Source organism: Zootoca vivipara, chromosome 2, assembly GCF_965207765.1.
Source record: "Zootoca vivipara chromosome 2, rZooViv2.hap1.1, whole genome shotgun sequence".
NCBI lineage: Eukaryota > Metazoa > Chordata > Lepidosauria > Squamata > Lacertidae > Zootoca > Zootoca vivipara.
The window spans coordinates 74999518-75013977 of record NC_142584.1 but is presented as its reverse complement, the minus strand read 5'-3'; the positions used below and the strand labels follow the sequence as shown (position 1 = coordinate 75013977).

General features: G+C 38.9%; 1 protein-coding gene across 4 annotated transcripts in view; it reads left to right on the top strand.

Moving 5' to 3' along the window:
• The window catches only part of VGLL4 (vestigial like family member 4), a 106976-nt gene extending 93176 nt beyond the window's left edge, over positions 1 to 13800 (top strand). For all 4 annotated transcript variants that reach the window (XM_035106220.3, XM_088662208.1, XM_035106219.3 and 1 more), the window contains 2 exons: positions 9088 to 9211; positions 10794 to 13800. In XM_035106220.3, coding sequence (XP_034962111.1) covers positions 9088 to 9211; positions 10794 to 11068 — 399 coding nt within the window. In that variant the 3' untranslated portion in view covers positions 11069 to 13800. The remainder of the gene's footprint in view (positions 1 to 9087; positions 9212 to 10793) is intronic.
• The last annotated feature ends 660 nt before the right edge of the window (positions 13801 to 14460 follow it).

Below are 14460 nucleotides of genomic sequence, written 5' to 3'. Positions count from 1 at the left end.
AGACCCCACAGCCCCGTCGGAGACTGCCCAGGGCTAGAACTTGCGCAAGTGCCCCTTCGGAGACTGACCAGGGCAAAAATGGGTGCACCCCTGTCCAAAGAGACAACTCTGCAGGCTTCAGGGGAGAAATAAGCCCAAGGAGAGCTTACTTCCCGTCTGAACTCTGATAAACGCCTCCAATTGTATTTAAGAAATGTTTCAGGGTCTAAAAAAAAAACAAAAGGAAAAACCAAAACAAAATGCAAGCTTGCTTAAATAATTTTTATGTAAGGGCTTGATCAACCCAAAAACATGGCAAATATTAAAAAGAGTGGAAGTAGTGTGTAAAGGTTTGTTTTAAAGAGGCTGTAGAAGGGTTTTTTTTCTCTCTCCAAAAGTATAAAGAGGTGTGTGTGTGTGTACCTACCCATTTTTCAACAGAAAAGAGGGGCAGGATGGAAGAAAATAAAGAGTTGTAACTTTGAAAATGCTTGCTCAATGCTTTGAAAAAAATTTCGAAACTTGAAAATATTCACTTCATAAACTCCAGCTATAAGTGGATAAGAGATGTACTCAATGTTTAGAAATGTTGTGGGGTTGTGTTTAGATTGGCCACAACATCCATAGACTGCCTTCTTAAGTGTGCATAGTTAAAACTGCCAACTTGTTTTAAATTTCTAGTATAAAGAAACAATGTTGAACCAATCAATCTTAAACATGATAAATATGAGAATGAGGTGTGCAAATGTTGTTATTGAGAGAGGCTACAAAGGGGAGTCTTTCTCCAAGTGACTAGAGGAATATTGACTAAAGGAAAATTGAACAGCTATTCCTATAAAGGTGATTTGTTTGTCAAAAGTAGAGCTTCCATAGCCAGGAATTGTCTATCTGAGTCTAGTTTTAACTTTGATTGTGTTGGACAGAAGGGTTATTGTCGGGCTCCTGATATCAGTCTCTTAAGGAAAAAAACTCATCTGCTAAAGGGTTCTGTATAAAGTTGGTATTTTCATTCAAATCTTGTGAATCCTGTATCTTAGAGGGTTAGACTAAATGACCTCAGGGTCCCTTCTAACTTCCATTTTAGAGCTATGTGAAAGGCAATGTGTCTGATGTGGTGATGGGTTGAAATTCAGCCCAGCTCTGCTTTCTGGCAAGGAAAGATTATTGGTTTTCAGAGTTGGAACAAGAGTGTCATTGTTGTTATGGAGTGATTATATAAGTTTTTATCACTTTCTCTATTAAGGTTTAAAGTTTAAGCACATATGAAAGTCTTGAACATTTCCCAATCTTTATCCAATCTTAAGATTTGCTAAAGGCTTCTATATAACGTTGGTACTTTTAATCTTCCCCTTCCTTATTTTTCCCTTAGTACACACGTGTGCTTCCGTGATAGGGCATAGCCCGTGTTTCCTTCCCAGTCAGGCATCTGTACTCAAATGTATGTGTATCCTAAGGGCGGTGATAGTGTTGAGATCCCCATATTTCAGAAGGGGTGGACTAGATTACTCAAGCACTGAAAAGTGAGTTTAAACTCTGGTGGCTTAGTGAAATGGCCTGAATTCAGTCAAGCTTTACTCTTTGGTGGAGAAGGATGGAAAGACAGATTTTTAAAGTTTGGCATGAAGAGTTTGAGGTGCCACTTAGAAAGAGGTAGAGATGGTATATCATACATTGGAAATGAATGTCTGGTGTTTTCCCCCCCCCCCCCACCATATTGTCAGCTATTTTTTAACTGCAAAACTCCACCCAACAGTTCAAGCACATACAAATTCATAATCAAGCAGAATGAGCCTTGACCATCCCTGTACATAAAGGCCAGAAGAATTAGTCTGGAAGATGGTGAGGCTGAGATGAGTGAGAATGTTGAATATCATTAAGTCTGCTCTGGCCATATCACCCATAGATAAGGGGGCAGAGAATTTAGTCTGCCATGGCTGTAATAAATTAATTAAAAACAAACGAAAACATTTGCAATTACGAATTCACCCCGAACCCTGTAGATAAAGGGGGCAAATCAAGATTTATTTTGCCTGGGGTATGAGATGTTTATATAGTACAGTAAACATGGCTAATTAGTGCCATGACTTCATTAAGGAGTTTAATTTGACCAAACTTTTATTGCAGCTTTCTTGTGAAAGTATTGGGTTGGGTTGTCTGTGAAAACATTGGGTTGTCTGGATGTTGAAGTTTTATATATTTAAAGTTTAAGATTTATAAGCCTGCTTCCTAAGCAGCAAGGAACAGGAAGTAAGAGGTGTCAGAAATATCTCAGGACACAAAAGCTATAGAAATGGATTTAAACTGACCAAAAATAATTTAATTTGACCACTTTTTGTTGCTGGTTTGGTGGAAGTGTAAATTGTTGGGTTTCTGTGTAAAATCTAACCTATTCACCCTTCCCTTCCTCTATTCAAATGGTAATTTAGCCAACACCAGCAACACTTTCAAGTGGTACAATGGATTTCTGAATCATGAACTTTGTACATGCACAGAGGCTATGCCAGCTTGAAGAGAAAAATAGAGAGAAAAAGGAGGTTAAAAACAAAACAAAACAAAAACAGCAACCAAATGCTGAAGGGCCTGTGCCATGCAGGGGAAAATTTGTTTAAATTTCCTTATGTGTCTTTGACTCCAGGGGGTCACTTGAGAAAACAAAAGGGTCAAGTGTTGGACCATCATTCCAAATCTAATATGCAAAATTCTTTCCAGAGGTAAATATCTCAGCACTCCCACTTTGAGTTCATCGCTTGAGTACTTTCATCGCTTGAGTACTTTTTGTTGTTGTTTGTTTCCCCTTTCAACAGGATACTGATTGTGATTTTAGTCAAGGGCTTAGAAAAAACTCCAGACTATGCAAACCAAGGGTCTGCTCCCCCTTTCCAATGGGTATTCAGGAAGCACCTTCAGATACTTATCTCGCATTTGCATTTCACCCCAAGCATTAACTCCTGCATAACCTCCCCCCTTGCAAAGTTCCAACCTAACATGCAAAAATTATTCTCACAGCTTTCCCAGGAAGAACATTTCTAAAGGATATGTGAACCTTTAAGAAGACTAAACTCCAGTAACAAGTGTTTATTTTTTCCTTTCTCCCACAGCAAAAAAAAAAAGGGGGGGGAGTGAAGTGATACAAACAGTAATTTCCTTTTTCCTCTTTTATTATTTCTCTTTGGCTTTGACGCTTCTCTTTAGCTTACAAATAATCTGCTTCCATTTATTAAATCAGTTTTTCCATTATGTCTATGAAATTAATCTAACCATACTTGTACAACTTTAGATTGCTACTCTTTATTTTCATTTGAGATGCTCATTATTAGAAATTGTGTGTTTTAGCATTTATTTATTTATTTTGGTTCCTCATATGTCAGTGTTTTGTTTTGTTATATTTTGGGGCATGTCCATCAGTCCATCACGTGGAATGCCAATATTAACCTGTGTGGTCTTTATAATGTCTTCATATTATTTGATAATAATTTTTTTTTAATCTGAGATTTTTGTGTCAAGTCCTTCTTAAAAAAAAAAAAAATTGTTGTTTGAGTGGTAATCTAAATATCATTTTGTTTTTATTTATGCATTTTTTCTATTTCTACTTTTTCTTCCTGTACATACGAATGTAGCATCTAAGTCATTCTTTCCTGTAAATAATAATAGTAATAATAATCCCTTTCAAACAGGATACGCGAACCTCAAAGAGAATTCAGAACCACACATGGAAAATGTTAATAACTTATCAATTGTGTCCTAATTAACAAAATTGTTGTCCTCCACAGCCAAACTAGGTGAAGTAAATTAAACAGACTGAGTAGACAATAACAGCAGTAATTAAATATGAATGATAATAATATTTAAATGAATAAAATGCTTAACTATGATCACATATTATTTCCAGCTTCCCAAGAAGAACTTTATAGAATATTTTCCCCTTTATTATTATTATTATTTAACTAATTATATCTTCAGGCCCCAACCCCCTACAGGCCTATTTTCAAAAGGATGTTTTACAGGAAATCAAATGCTAATACCATCCCCTCACCACCTTACCAACCTGCCAATGCATCACAGTGGCCACAACAATTTATTCCCATAAAAGACTTGAGAAACTAAGTAATTGAATTATGAAGGGCATTTTATCTCTTAGCTATAATGTTTCAGCAAGGTTTAGAAGTGCTGTTAACTTCCTCCCAGTGACTCAAAGGCAGACAAGAAAAGCCCTTGTGCCCAAGGTTGGAAATACATGCAAAAGCAGCAAGAATTATCTCAAGTTCACCCAATTGCCTCAAGATATACAAATGGTGTAGACTTAACAATGCGAAGGTTTTATGCATTATGTGTTATTATGTAGGAATGCTGAAATGTGTCAAATGGGACGGACAAGGGGGGGGGAATGAGTTACAAGGATATTTCTTTTTTTATTTTAGACTGTGCCCTCAAGATTGTGCAACTGATATATAATTATGTTTTATGTTACGTGATATTCTGCAGAAACCTTGACCTATGTCTGACAAGTATATGTTATTTCCACAAAAGGGGGGGGGGCATTTTTGTGTGTAATTGCTTTCATGTTTTATGTATAGTTAGTTATTGTATAGTGTAACATTCCTTATGCACCCAATGGTGGTATTATTCCTTATACGCCCAATGGAGGACTCGCCCAATGGAGGACTCATGTTTTCTAAAAGATCAGGCGATTGCATAGTCCATTGTTGAGATTTAGATCAATTTATGACCACATTTCCTTATCTCACCTGGCACTTTGTAGTGTGCCAGCCTTCTTTTTACCAAGAAGCAGTTTCAGGATTCATGAAACCAGCAGATACAAGAAGGTGTATATGCCTTGATTTACCTGGAATGATTCCTTATAGAATTAAATTGACCAATTTGGACATGTGCCCTTTTCAGAATGGTTTTTATGGGGCTGTATAAATTATAATTGGGTCAGTTCTAATTGGGCAAGTGAATCCAAGGTGCAAGTAGCTTTCTCCCTTTAAGAGTAACTGAGCAACTCCCTACTACAGTGCAAGACCAGAGCCTATAATAAAAAAATCCCATAGAAAGCCCAAGGCAAAGGCATCTCTCTCATGACATGTCCAAACCTGTGGCAGCTATGGTGAGTGCCAGGTGACATGGTCGATATGAAAGCCCTAAGGGGATTCACCAGGGATTGTTGCTGCTGTGCCATGATGGAGGTGTGAGACCAGAGGAGAGCTAGCTTTGACACCTGACAACACACAAAAAGGTAAAAACAAACAAACAAACTACGCTTTCCAGTCAATATTGGTGGATCTTCTGGTAAATGTAAAGCATAGACCACTTGTTTTTCCCATAAGTGCTAGAATACTGCTGCATACAGTGAAATGGAGAATGCGTCACTGTCGATTATATGAGGCAATGATTGGTTGTTACACAACAATATTGCCTCAGAGAGGGGACACTGTTATAAAATCATATTGGGGGGGTTGCAGGACACCATTATTAATGAACAGAGAGGGGTAACCACAGCTTGACAGCTACGGCTACCCAGAGTCCTTCGCACCACCATTTCGCCGCCACAGCTTGGCTCTCCTTCCCTCCACAGACCCGCACCCCCTCCGCAGGGATTAACATATTCAAACACCTCCTAAAATCCAACATAAACTCTGCATTTCCCCTTCGCCTAAGGACAAGCATATGCAACCCTTGCCTAGACATCTGCATTTCCCCTTCGCCTAAGGACAAGCATATGCAACCCTCGCCTAGACAATTATCACAGACAATTATCATAAACTCCACCAAGTAACGCAGCCCATTTTTATACAGCCTTACCATTTTATACAAACCTTATACAAACTTGCTATGAACTTTTACCTTCTCGTGATTATATGCTTGCTTCTTGTGATTATATGTCTGCTGGCCTTATGTGCCTTAAATGTGAGAAACCCCTTATATCCCTTGAAAGGCGTCCCTCCCTATATGCCTAAGAACCTAACCACAACCTCAGTATTACTCTTGATTAATTAGACTAGTGTTCCTCTGTATTAGAAAATAGGTTTGTTAGTATCTCTTTGTATTAGAAAACCACTGTTTTATATTTTAGAACTGTATACGTCAGGATGTATTAGAAATGTTTTCCATACTTATTTTCTGTGCAACCCTTCTCTGACCCCAAGCCCCCCTGAAACCTCCCCATCACCGTCCCATACCCAACGAAGGAAGACACGGACAATAGAAAGATTAGCTTGACAACTTTATTCAAATAAATTGCCATCCTCAACGTAGCCCACCCTTCCATGGCCTGGAGGAAAACACTGCCGGGCGGACTTCCACCCCATGGAAATCGCCAGGAACTGCCCCACCTCTGCACCCATCTTGACTGATTGCCCTTCCTGCCAAACAACAGGGAGCACCATCAACGACAGGAGAAGAGAGATTGACATCTCTCCATCTGAAAGGAAGAGTCATCTCCGCACCCCGTCGCCCTTGTCTCCCCCTCCCTCCTAGTCCAGAGATTTCCATGCATGAACAGGAGGGTATATAGGGGGACTTCACCATTTCCCGGGGTTCCTTCCTTCTTTCCAGAGGCAGGGACCCTACAGCTGTAGCTTTGCATTCTGCAATAAAGGGATCAGTTTGTTTTTCCTGACAGCATCGTGTGGTCTCTGTCATTTTCCCGGCGGAGCTGAACTTAGTGCAAATTTTGGAGCTTCCGACCCGCGTCTGTCCTTCTTAAAAGGCAACGCATTTTGGGGTACATTTTTTCATAACAGTTCCCAAACCTCCTATGTGCAAGGGTTGCAAGGGCTGGGCGATAATCTGGTTTTCACCATCACAATATATAATCAGTTAAACATTGCGGTATTTCAGTATATCACAATATCTGACATAAGGCTGGAGCTATGTAGAGGTGAACGTAGTAATGTCCTGGCAACTGCTACTAATTATGGGATGAAGTCTAAAACTGATAATATTTTACTTAGCTTTAACATATTGTTACAACTGTTATGTTATAGCAGTGTTTCTCAACCAGTGTGCCTCCAGATGTTTTGGGACTACAACTCCCATCATTCCTGACCACTGGTCTTGCTAGCTAGGGATGATGGGAGTTGTAGTCCCAAAACATCTGGAGGCACACTGGTTGAGAAACACTGTGTTATAGTACTACTGTACCAATGATTTTTAAATTAGCACATTTTCTGTAAAATTAAACTTGTAGAAGTAATTAGTAGCATAGATAACAAGACAAAAGCAAATTCAGTGTCACACTTTTAGATAATCAAATATCATTCATTATTGAGTCTTAGTTGAATACTGTATATAACATCAGTTATTTGATTGTTAGTTAATTTTCTTTTCTAAACCTGGCCAAAATAGAAATGGATAAATTTTAACAGAACAAAATATAAACAAAATTTATATTTTTATTGCCAGGAAAATTTGCATTTCTTTTATAAATCTGGCCAAACTAGAAAGAATGGATAAAATTTTACCAAACAAAAAATACTAAATGAAATTTATATTTTTTGCAAGGGAAGTTTGCATTTTGGCATTCTCTGGCCATAGAGATGCTCTTTGTATCTGAAGAACATTGCTGGCCTTGCTGAACCCACTAATACTAATTTGTGCCATCCCCTATCTCCTCACCTAGTGGTGCCAGGTGAAGCAGATCATTCCACATTGGTAGATGGCAAGGCCACCTCTGCTTATGATCAGGGGAGGAAGTACACCATACGGAGAATACGAGGCTGTCACCAAAAACAGCAATGTGTGTTCCTTATACTGTGCTTGCTTGTACTTGCCAGCCAAATGTTTGGGTGGAAAGAGTTGTAGGATAAAGTGGCCCAGAAATGCGTAAGTAGAACTAGATCCCAAGAAGGGGGAATAGACAGACATGGGGTTGCTAGCATTGGCAGCAGCCAAGTTCTTTAGCCTCCTCCTGTTTTGTCCCTAGGCAGCATAGTTCTTAAGATATGGCTTTGGACTAGCTACAGTTTGTGCCATTATGGCAGTTGTCTGGTTTGACCATTCTTCTCTGCTTGTGGTGAGGATGGCAGGCAAGAGAAAGGGAGGGGTAGACCTTGGAGAAGGTCTTTGAGAAGACACCCTTCTTCTCTCTTTGTCTCATGTAGGACCAGTTCATACATTGAGTTCTCCCCGCCCCCTTTCAGTGAGTAGTCTTTCAACCTTCTTTGGGGTATACAGATGTTGTGCGTAGGTGTATTGTGTGAACTGGCTGGTTGTGCCCAGTACCAGTTTTCCATTAGCAGCAGCAGCAGCTGAAGTCACAGCAATTGCTGCCAGCCATCTTTGTGATAAGCCCATTTCACACTTAGTGACATGCACTATCTACAGCCCCAAAACAACATGCAGATTCTTCATGCTTAATATCCGAACATGGTCGCACAATTTTTTTTATCCTCTTTCTTTCACCTCCTTGGTGGATATATGGAACTTTTAAATTGATCTATCTTAGTCTACACATATGGCTCCGTATATGGCATGCCCTCCCAATGTCCAAACAGGTAGCCAAAATAAGTTGATGCCTATAAAGTGTTCAAATGAGGCAAGAGTGTTAAGGTCTTTAGAGCATTGTGGGTGCTTATCTTTCAGGGCTTGAAATAGAAGATTCAGCTAAGTTGTTGCATGCATGGAATGAGGTCCACTTGTGAAAAGGTTTTCCCTGTCCCCTAAATCTGCTCTGGAGGGCTGGGGGAAATGGAAGAACAGGTTAGGGGGAATTCCTGTTGTGTGAATGCACCCTGTTGCTGTGTGACACCCTTGGCCTTGGGACTACGCTGAATTCCATCCTAAATCCCTTGGTGACCATAAAGACCACAAAATCCATTTCTGTTGTCCTGCCATTAATTCCCATACTGCAGGAGTATTTTGAATTTGCAGATTTTCTTCAACACTTGAGTGCTTTCCAAATTTAGTGTGCTTGAACTTTGTGTGTTGTACTAAATAGAAAGCTGTTTATTGATACCAGATATTTTTGGCTTTCTCATTTTGCTGCTTATGCTCACTAGCAGCTACCATTTTATTTGTCGTGTGTGCTTTGTTCTGCTGGAAAAATGAAAAAAAAATTACTTAGAGGCATAACTGTGCTTATTGATTGTGTTTTTCTTTGCCCCTCAGAACCGTCCATCTGTAATCACATGTGCCTCTGCAATCAATCGTAACTGTAATCTATCTCATTGTCCGATCGCGCACAGTGGATGTGGAACTGCCATGCCAGCCAGTTACCGGAGACCATCTAGCAGTAAGTAATGCTGCTGCATTTCTAGTTTTCCTTCTGAGTACTTGAAAGCTTCATATGGACATCAAATAAAACTGAACATGTGCAACAAATTAAGAGTAGAGCGGGATATTTATTTTATTTCAAGGGAGAGGGTATACTAGGGTCAAATTAAATCTGTAATTGTGTGCTGGAATAGAACTTTTATTGGGATCTTCCTCCCTGTCTTTTGGCAGCAGAAAGCTTGATTCATGCCAGAATTTGGGAGCAAATGTAACGGATGGAGAAAAATCAAGGTTCCCCCCCCCCCAGCAACATTTTTTGTACTTTTTGTGCTTGGAAAATGTAGACCTGGTGTTTCTTCGACATTGTTTTGAGCATATTTTCTTAAGTCCAATTGTCAGTCTTATTGTTGCTATCTTCTGTAGCATTACATATGGAACTGTAGTGCTAGCTCAACTAATTAAGAGTGTATTCTTGGATAAAACACACAAGTAGGGGAGCATCCTTGTCTCCTCTTGGGTTGCATCCAGAGCACGTTAGTCAGAGAAACCAAATTTTCCGACTGATTTCAACTGGACCTAAGCGTGACTCATTTGCTCTAGTACCCTTGACTTTGAGATTACATGACAGTATCAGTTTTATATATGGGCCAGATACAAATTATATTAGAGACAACATGCAAATATGACTTTTTCTAGAAGAAAGTGAGCAAGAGGGAACAGAAACCTGAAGACAAGGACTGGGTGTAGTAAATGTCATTCTCCTATTTTTTAAACCCACATAATTTTCTGGTTTCAATATTTATTTATTTATTTTCTCTGACATTAGCAACATTGTGTTCATACGACAATTTTACAGGAGGGCATTTCAGCAAGTGTGCAAACACAGGTATTGCATAGCTGCAAAATGTAGCTGGCTATGTTGCACTGTAACTCGTGTAAATGGAACTGTTTTCATGTGCACATTTTCAAAAATCCCTTCAAATATAATTGCATTTCTTTTGTTTTGCTCTTCCTTGGGAATGAGAATTTATATCTCTATTGTATGTACCCAAATGAGTTTTAAAGGGAGCAAACCTATTAGAAAGCTTATTGTATTTGGGATCCACTTCTAACTGGTACAAAAGAAATGATGGGCAGTATTCAGCCGCATAATAATTTCTGTTTGCACAATGGGACTTCCCATGCCCTTCCCACATTTTCTCCAGAGGGTTGGTGGAACACCTAGAACAAAGGGTGGGGGAGGATGTTCCATTGCATAAGCAGAAATCCTTCTGCTGATGGAATGTTCACTTTGTGGCTAGGTTATATATAACTCTATGGGATTAACCTTTTTCCTTTTCAAATATCCAGTCTCTTGTTTTAGAAGCCTCTTTTCTGTGTGATATACCGTCTCTTATTCTTTTTGCTACTTGTCTGTAAAGAACAGATGCTTTAAGTATTACAAATATATTAATTTGAAATGGTAGGTTAGGACTTTATTTGCAAGGGATGTTGTTTTCTGCATTTTTAAAGGTCACTACATGAAAAAAAACTGCAAGTGTTTTTGCTTGCATGGGTTTCTGACTCGTCTTTCTCCCCCATCCCTTCATTTCCCCCTTTAGCTACCACTGCCTGTGATCCGGTGGTGGAAGAGCACTTCCGCAGGAGCCTTGGCAAAAATTACAAGGAGCCAGAGCCAGTGACAAACTCTGTATCCATCACTGGATCAGTCGATGACCACTTTACCAAAGCACTTGGAGAAACGTGGCTTCAGATCAAAGCTGCAAAGGACGGCGTGTCCAGTAGTCCTGAATCTGCCTCTAGAAGGGGGCAGTCGTCTTCTCCTCCTTCCTCCCACATGGTCAATCATAATCATTCCCCTTCTGTAGTCTCATGAAGAGAGGACCACAGTTTCTTCATCTGAAACATCAGTTTGCATGGTTTGACTGAGCTTGGAGCAGTGCTCAAAAATTGAAATAGTGTTTGGGAGGGAGGATATGAGAGATTAGTTTTCAAACACATTTTGTGTTTATTTGCTTGGGGTTTTTTTTTATACGTGTGCCCTTTTAAGATGATAGCAGGAACTATTTGACTAAGAAATAAATTTTATGATGTAGCACTCTTTTATTTTTTCCTGCCTCAGTTACCAAAGAAACCTCTGATACAAATCTGCTGCCCCCTTAAAAATAAACAAACAAACAAACCACAGAATGAAGTTAATGGGCAAAAATAAAGTAATAACTTTTTTTAAAAGCCATTCTGTACAGTTGGTTGACCCAAATGCTGTGTGCTTTGGTTAGCTTCTTGAGAGTAGAATTTTGTCTGGGTTTTGCTTCCATTGCTTTTGTTTCCCTTGTGAAGTAACTTTGTATGTATATACTTGAAAAGAACTGTCATGTATGATTTGCACTATTGGAGGAGGTCTAGAGTTGCATAGCAACTTCGTGCACGATGCTTATATTCTGAGGGCAAACTGCTTTGAAAAAAAAAGTCTAAAGATGATGTTTCTGTCTCTCTTTAAAGCAAGAAAGCAAAATTTGCTTAGGAAGGGGAAGTCTCATACAGGTTATAGGTCTTTCTCTCTATTAGATTTCAGATGCTTAACGCTTGCAACTGGACTGCATAATTGACCGATTCATGGGCATTTTAAATGTTTCTTAACACTGCAGTTTGTAAGAATAGAGCTGAGGTCAGAGGGTTCAATAGTGCTTAAAGATGCATGTTTTATGAAAAAAATAGCTGGTATCTATTAATGTATAGACAGTAAGAAATATAATACTTATTAGCCTTCATTGAGAACTAGTTTTATTTTTATTTTTCAGTAACAGTCCTAGATAGACTTACTGCTGGTACAGTTGTACTCTGATATTTGTATTTGATATTCACTTTAGTAGCAGCCAGCAACCATGGACAGCCTCAGGTCAGGCCTCAAATTAAGCAGTTTATAGTATATATATACAATGCTGTGGGGTACATGATTCTATAGTTTCATTCATTACTGAACAATTTTAAATCATCATCTGCTTCATACACAGTTAGTTACGAAAATCTAAAGAACATCTATGAAAGCTACCAGTTGGAGAAAACTGCTATCTTGCTAAATATTTTTACCAGGACAAGATTGCCTTTCACAATCTTATTTTTTGAGGCTGCTTATAAACCTAGGCCAAGGCACCAGTACATTCCTCCATTTAAAAAGAAAAAGAAAACACTGTTATAAATGTGTTACTTGCATTTATTTCATTTGCTATATTAATAGCCACTAACTAGGTAATAGAGGCAGGCATAAAGAACAGACTTGTGTTAGTAGTAATGAGCTTCTCAGCTTTTTGTTAAATGCAGCGGCCCACCCACTCCTTAGCCACACCCACACATTCCACCAATCCCTAGTACGGGGGCTTTTTATATTGGGTTACCTGACAAGACTGGCTGTATTGAGAGTTTATGAATAGGTGAAAGACGGAACTGCATGTGATGTATTCTGGGCTGTGTTACAGTATTGGGTCCATACTGGCTTTTACATTTGTTTAAAATAGTAAAGCTATTCAATATGAAAAAGGCATAGGTGGTCAAGACCCATAAGATAACCTGTTTTGTTTCTGTTGTTCCATATTAAGTGTGGCTGCCTATTATTATTATTATTATTATTATTATTTTGAAAAAGCAGGAAAAGGACCGTTGCCACCCATTTCACTATCTTCATACTGGGTATTCAATGCTCTATCTGCTTTGGCATTTGGTACCCTACTCCCCGTAAGGAAATTGGAGAAAAAAAAGAACACACTTTTTTATATAGGTAACTTTAAGACCATCATTACGCTGTGCGTAAAGAATGTACAGAGAAATTTGTAGGTATTTTTTGAGGAACAATTAATTTGTTAATGATATGTAGCTATTTAATTTTTCCCTTTCCTTTACTGTAATCATTCTCTCTTTTTTTTGTCTGGAGAAAAAAGTTGATCTTTTTTTTGTTTGTAGATGTCTGTAATACAGTAAAAGTGCAGGAACACAGTTATTCTATGAGAACACTGCATTAGCAATTAATAGCCACTAGTGTGTTATTGCTACAGGCTACTGAGCGGTCTAACAGGAAAGTACTAATGACTGTAGATGGACTCTGGGACATGTAACTCCTTTGACATTTCGTTTAAGCACAATATTACAGTATCAAGTTTACCTATCTGTGATAGGTAAATGGATTTGTGGTGGGGCAAAGATTGGCGCCTCATCTTAAATACACAATACTTGGAAGTAAACGTTGCTGATTTTGGTGGAGCATACGTCCAAGTAACTGTGTTTAGGATTATAGGCTCAGTGAGATGTGTTGTCTTCTGTATAATCATTTGGAAATAAAGACTCTATGGGAAACATAATTACTCTGAGAAAGCCAAAGGGGTTGGGGTGGAAAGAGGCAGAGGGAGAGTAATCTCACTGTTACATGAAGTTTTTTTCACAGAGCCACATTATCTACAGTTCAGCTTGAACAATGCTCTCCGTGTTTGTAAATCTGTAATATATCATTCTTTTGTGGCCTTGTTTCACCTGGAGATTTTAAAAAAAGGTTTGGCAGGCCATCTTTTTTGTACTTAAAAGTAGCCTTAATGAACAATAAAGTGCTCTTAAATCTCATATATTTGTAAGCATGTGGTGTTTTTTTAAATTAAAAAAACTGATAAGAGATTTCACCCACCCACCACCACTCTGTGCTAAAAAGTCATAATCCCCAAGCAAGCAAAGATGGACACAGTGTACCTCTGCTACAGTACTGGTTTGTGTTGGTTCACTGGTTGTGAACATTTATTGGGCCTTCATTTAAACATTCCACAGGATACTGGACACAATGTGGGGAGAACTCTTGTTTTGGATTACAACTCCCACCAGCCTCAGCTAGCATGGCCAATGGTCAGGGATGATGGTCCCCCTGACCACAGGAATTGTGGTCCCCCATATCTGGAGGCCACCAGGCTGGGGAGGCCTGATCTAGCTTCTTACCAGTATCCAGCTGTTCTGCTTGCAACAGAGATTTACAGTTACTATTACAGTATTGTGTTAGCAATGAGAAAAGCTTCATCCGGTGTTTGTTCAATGTAATCAACAAAAAAAGATCATTTTATCTTATGCTTTCTCATATTAACAAAAGATGCACAATTGCTAGTGATGGCTGCCTGTGGAACCCCCCACCCCCATTTTTATTTTAACACTTTTTGAAACTGCTGTGATAGCTGTGGCTTTGTATATGCGCTTCACATAACGCATTCTCCAGACAGACAATCCCATGTAACAGGACTA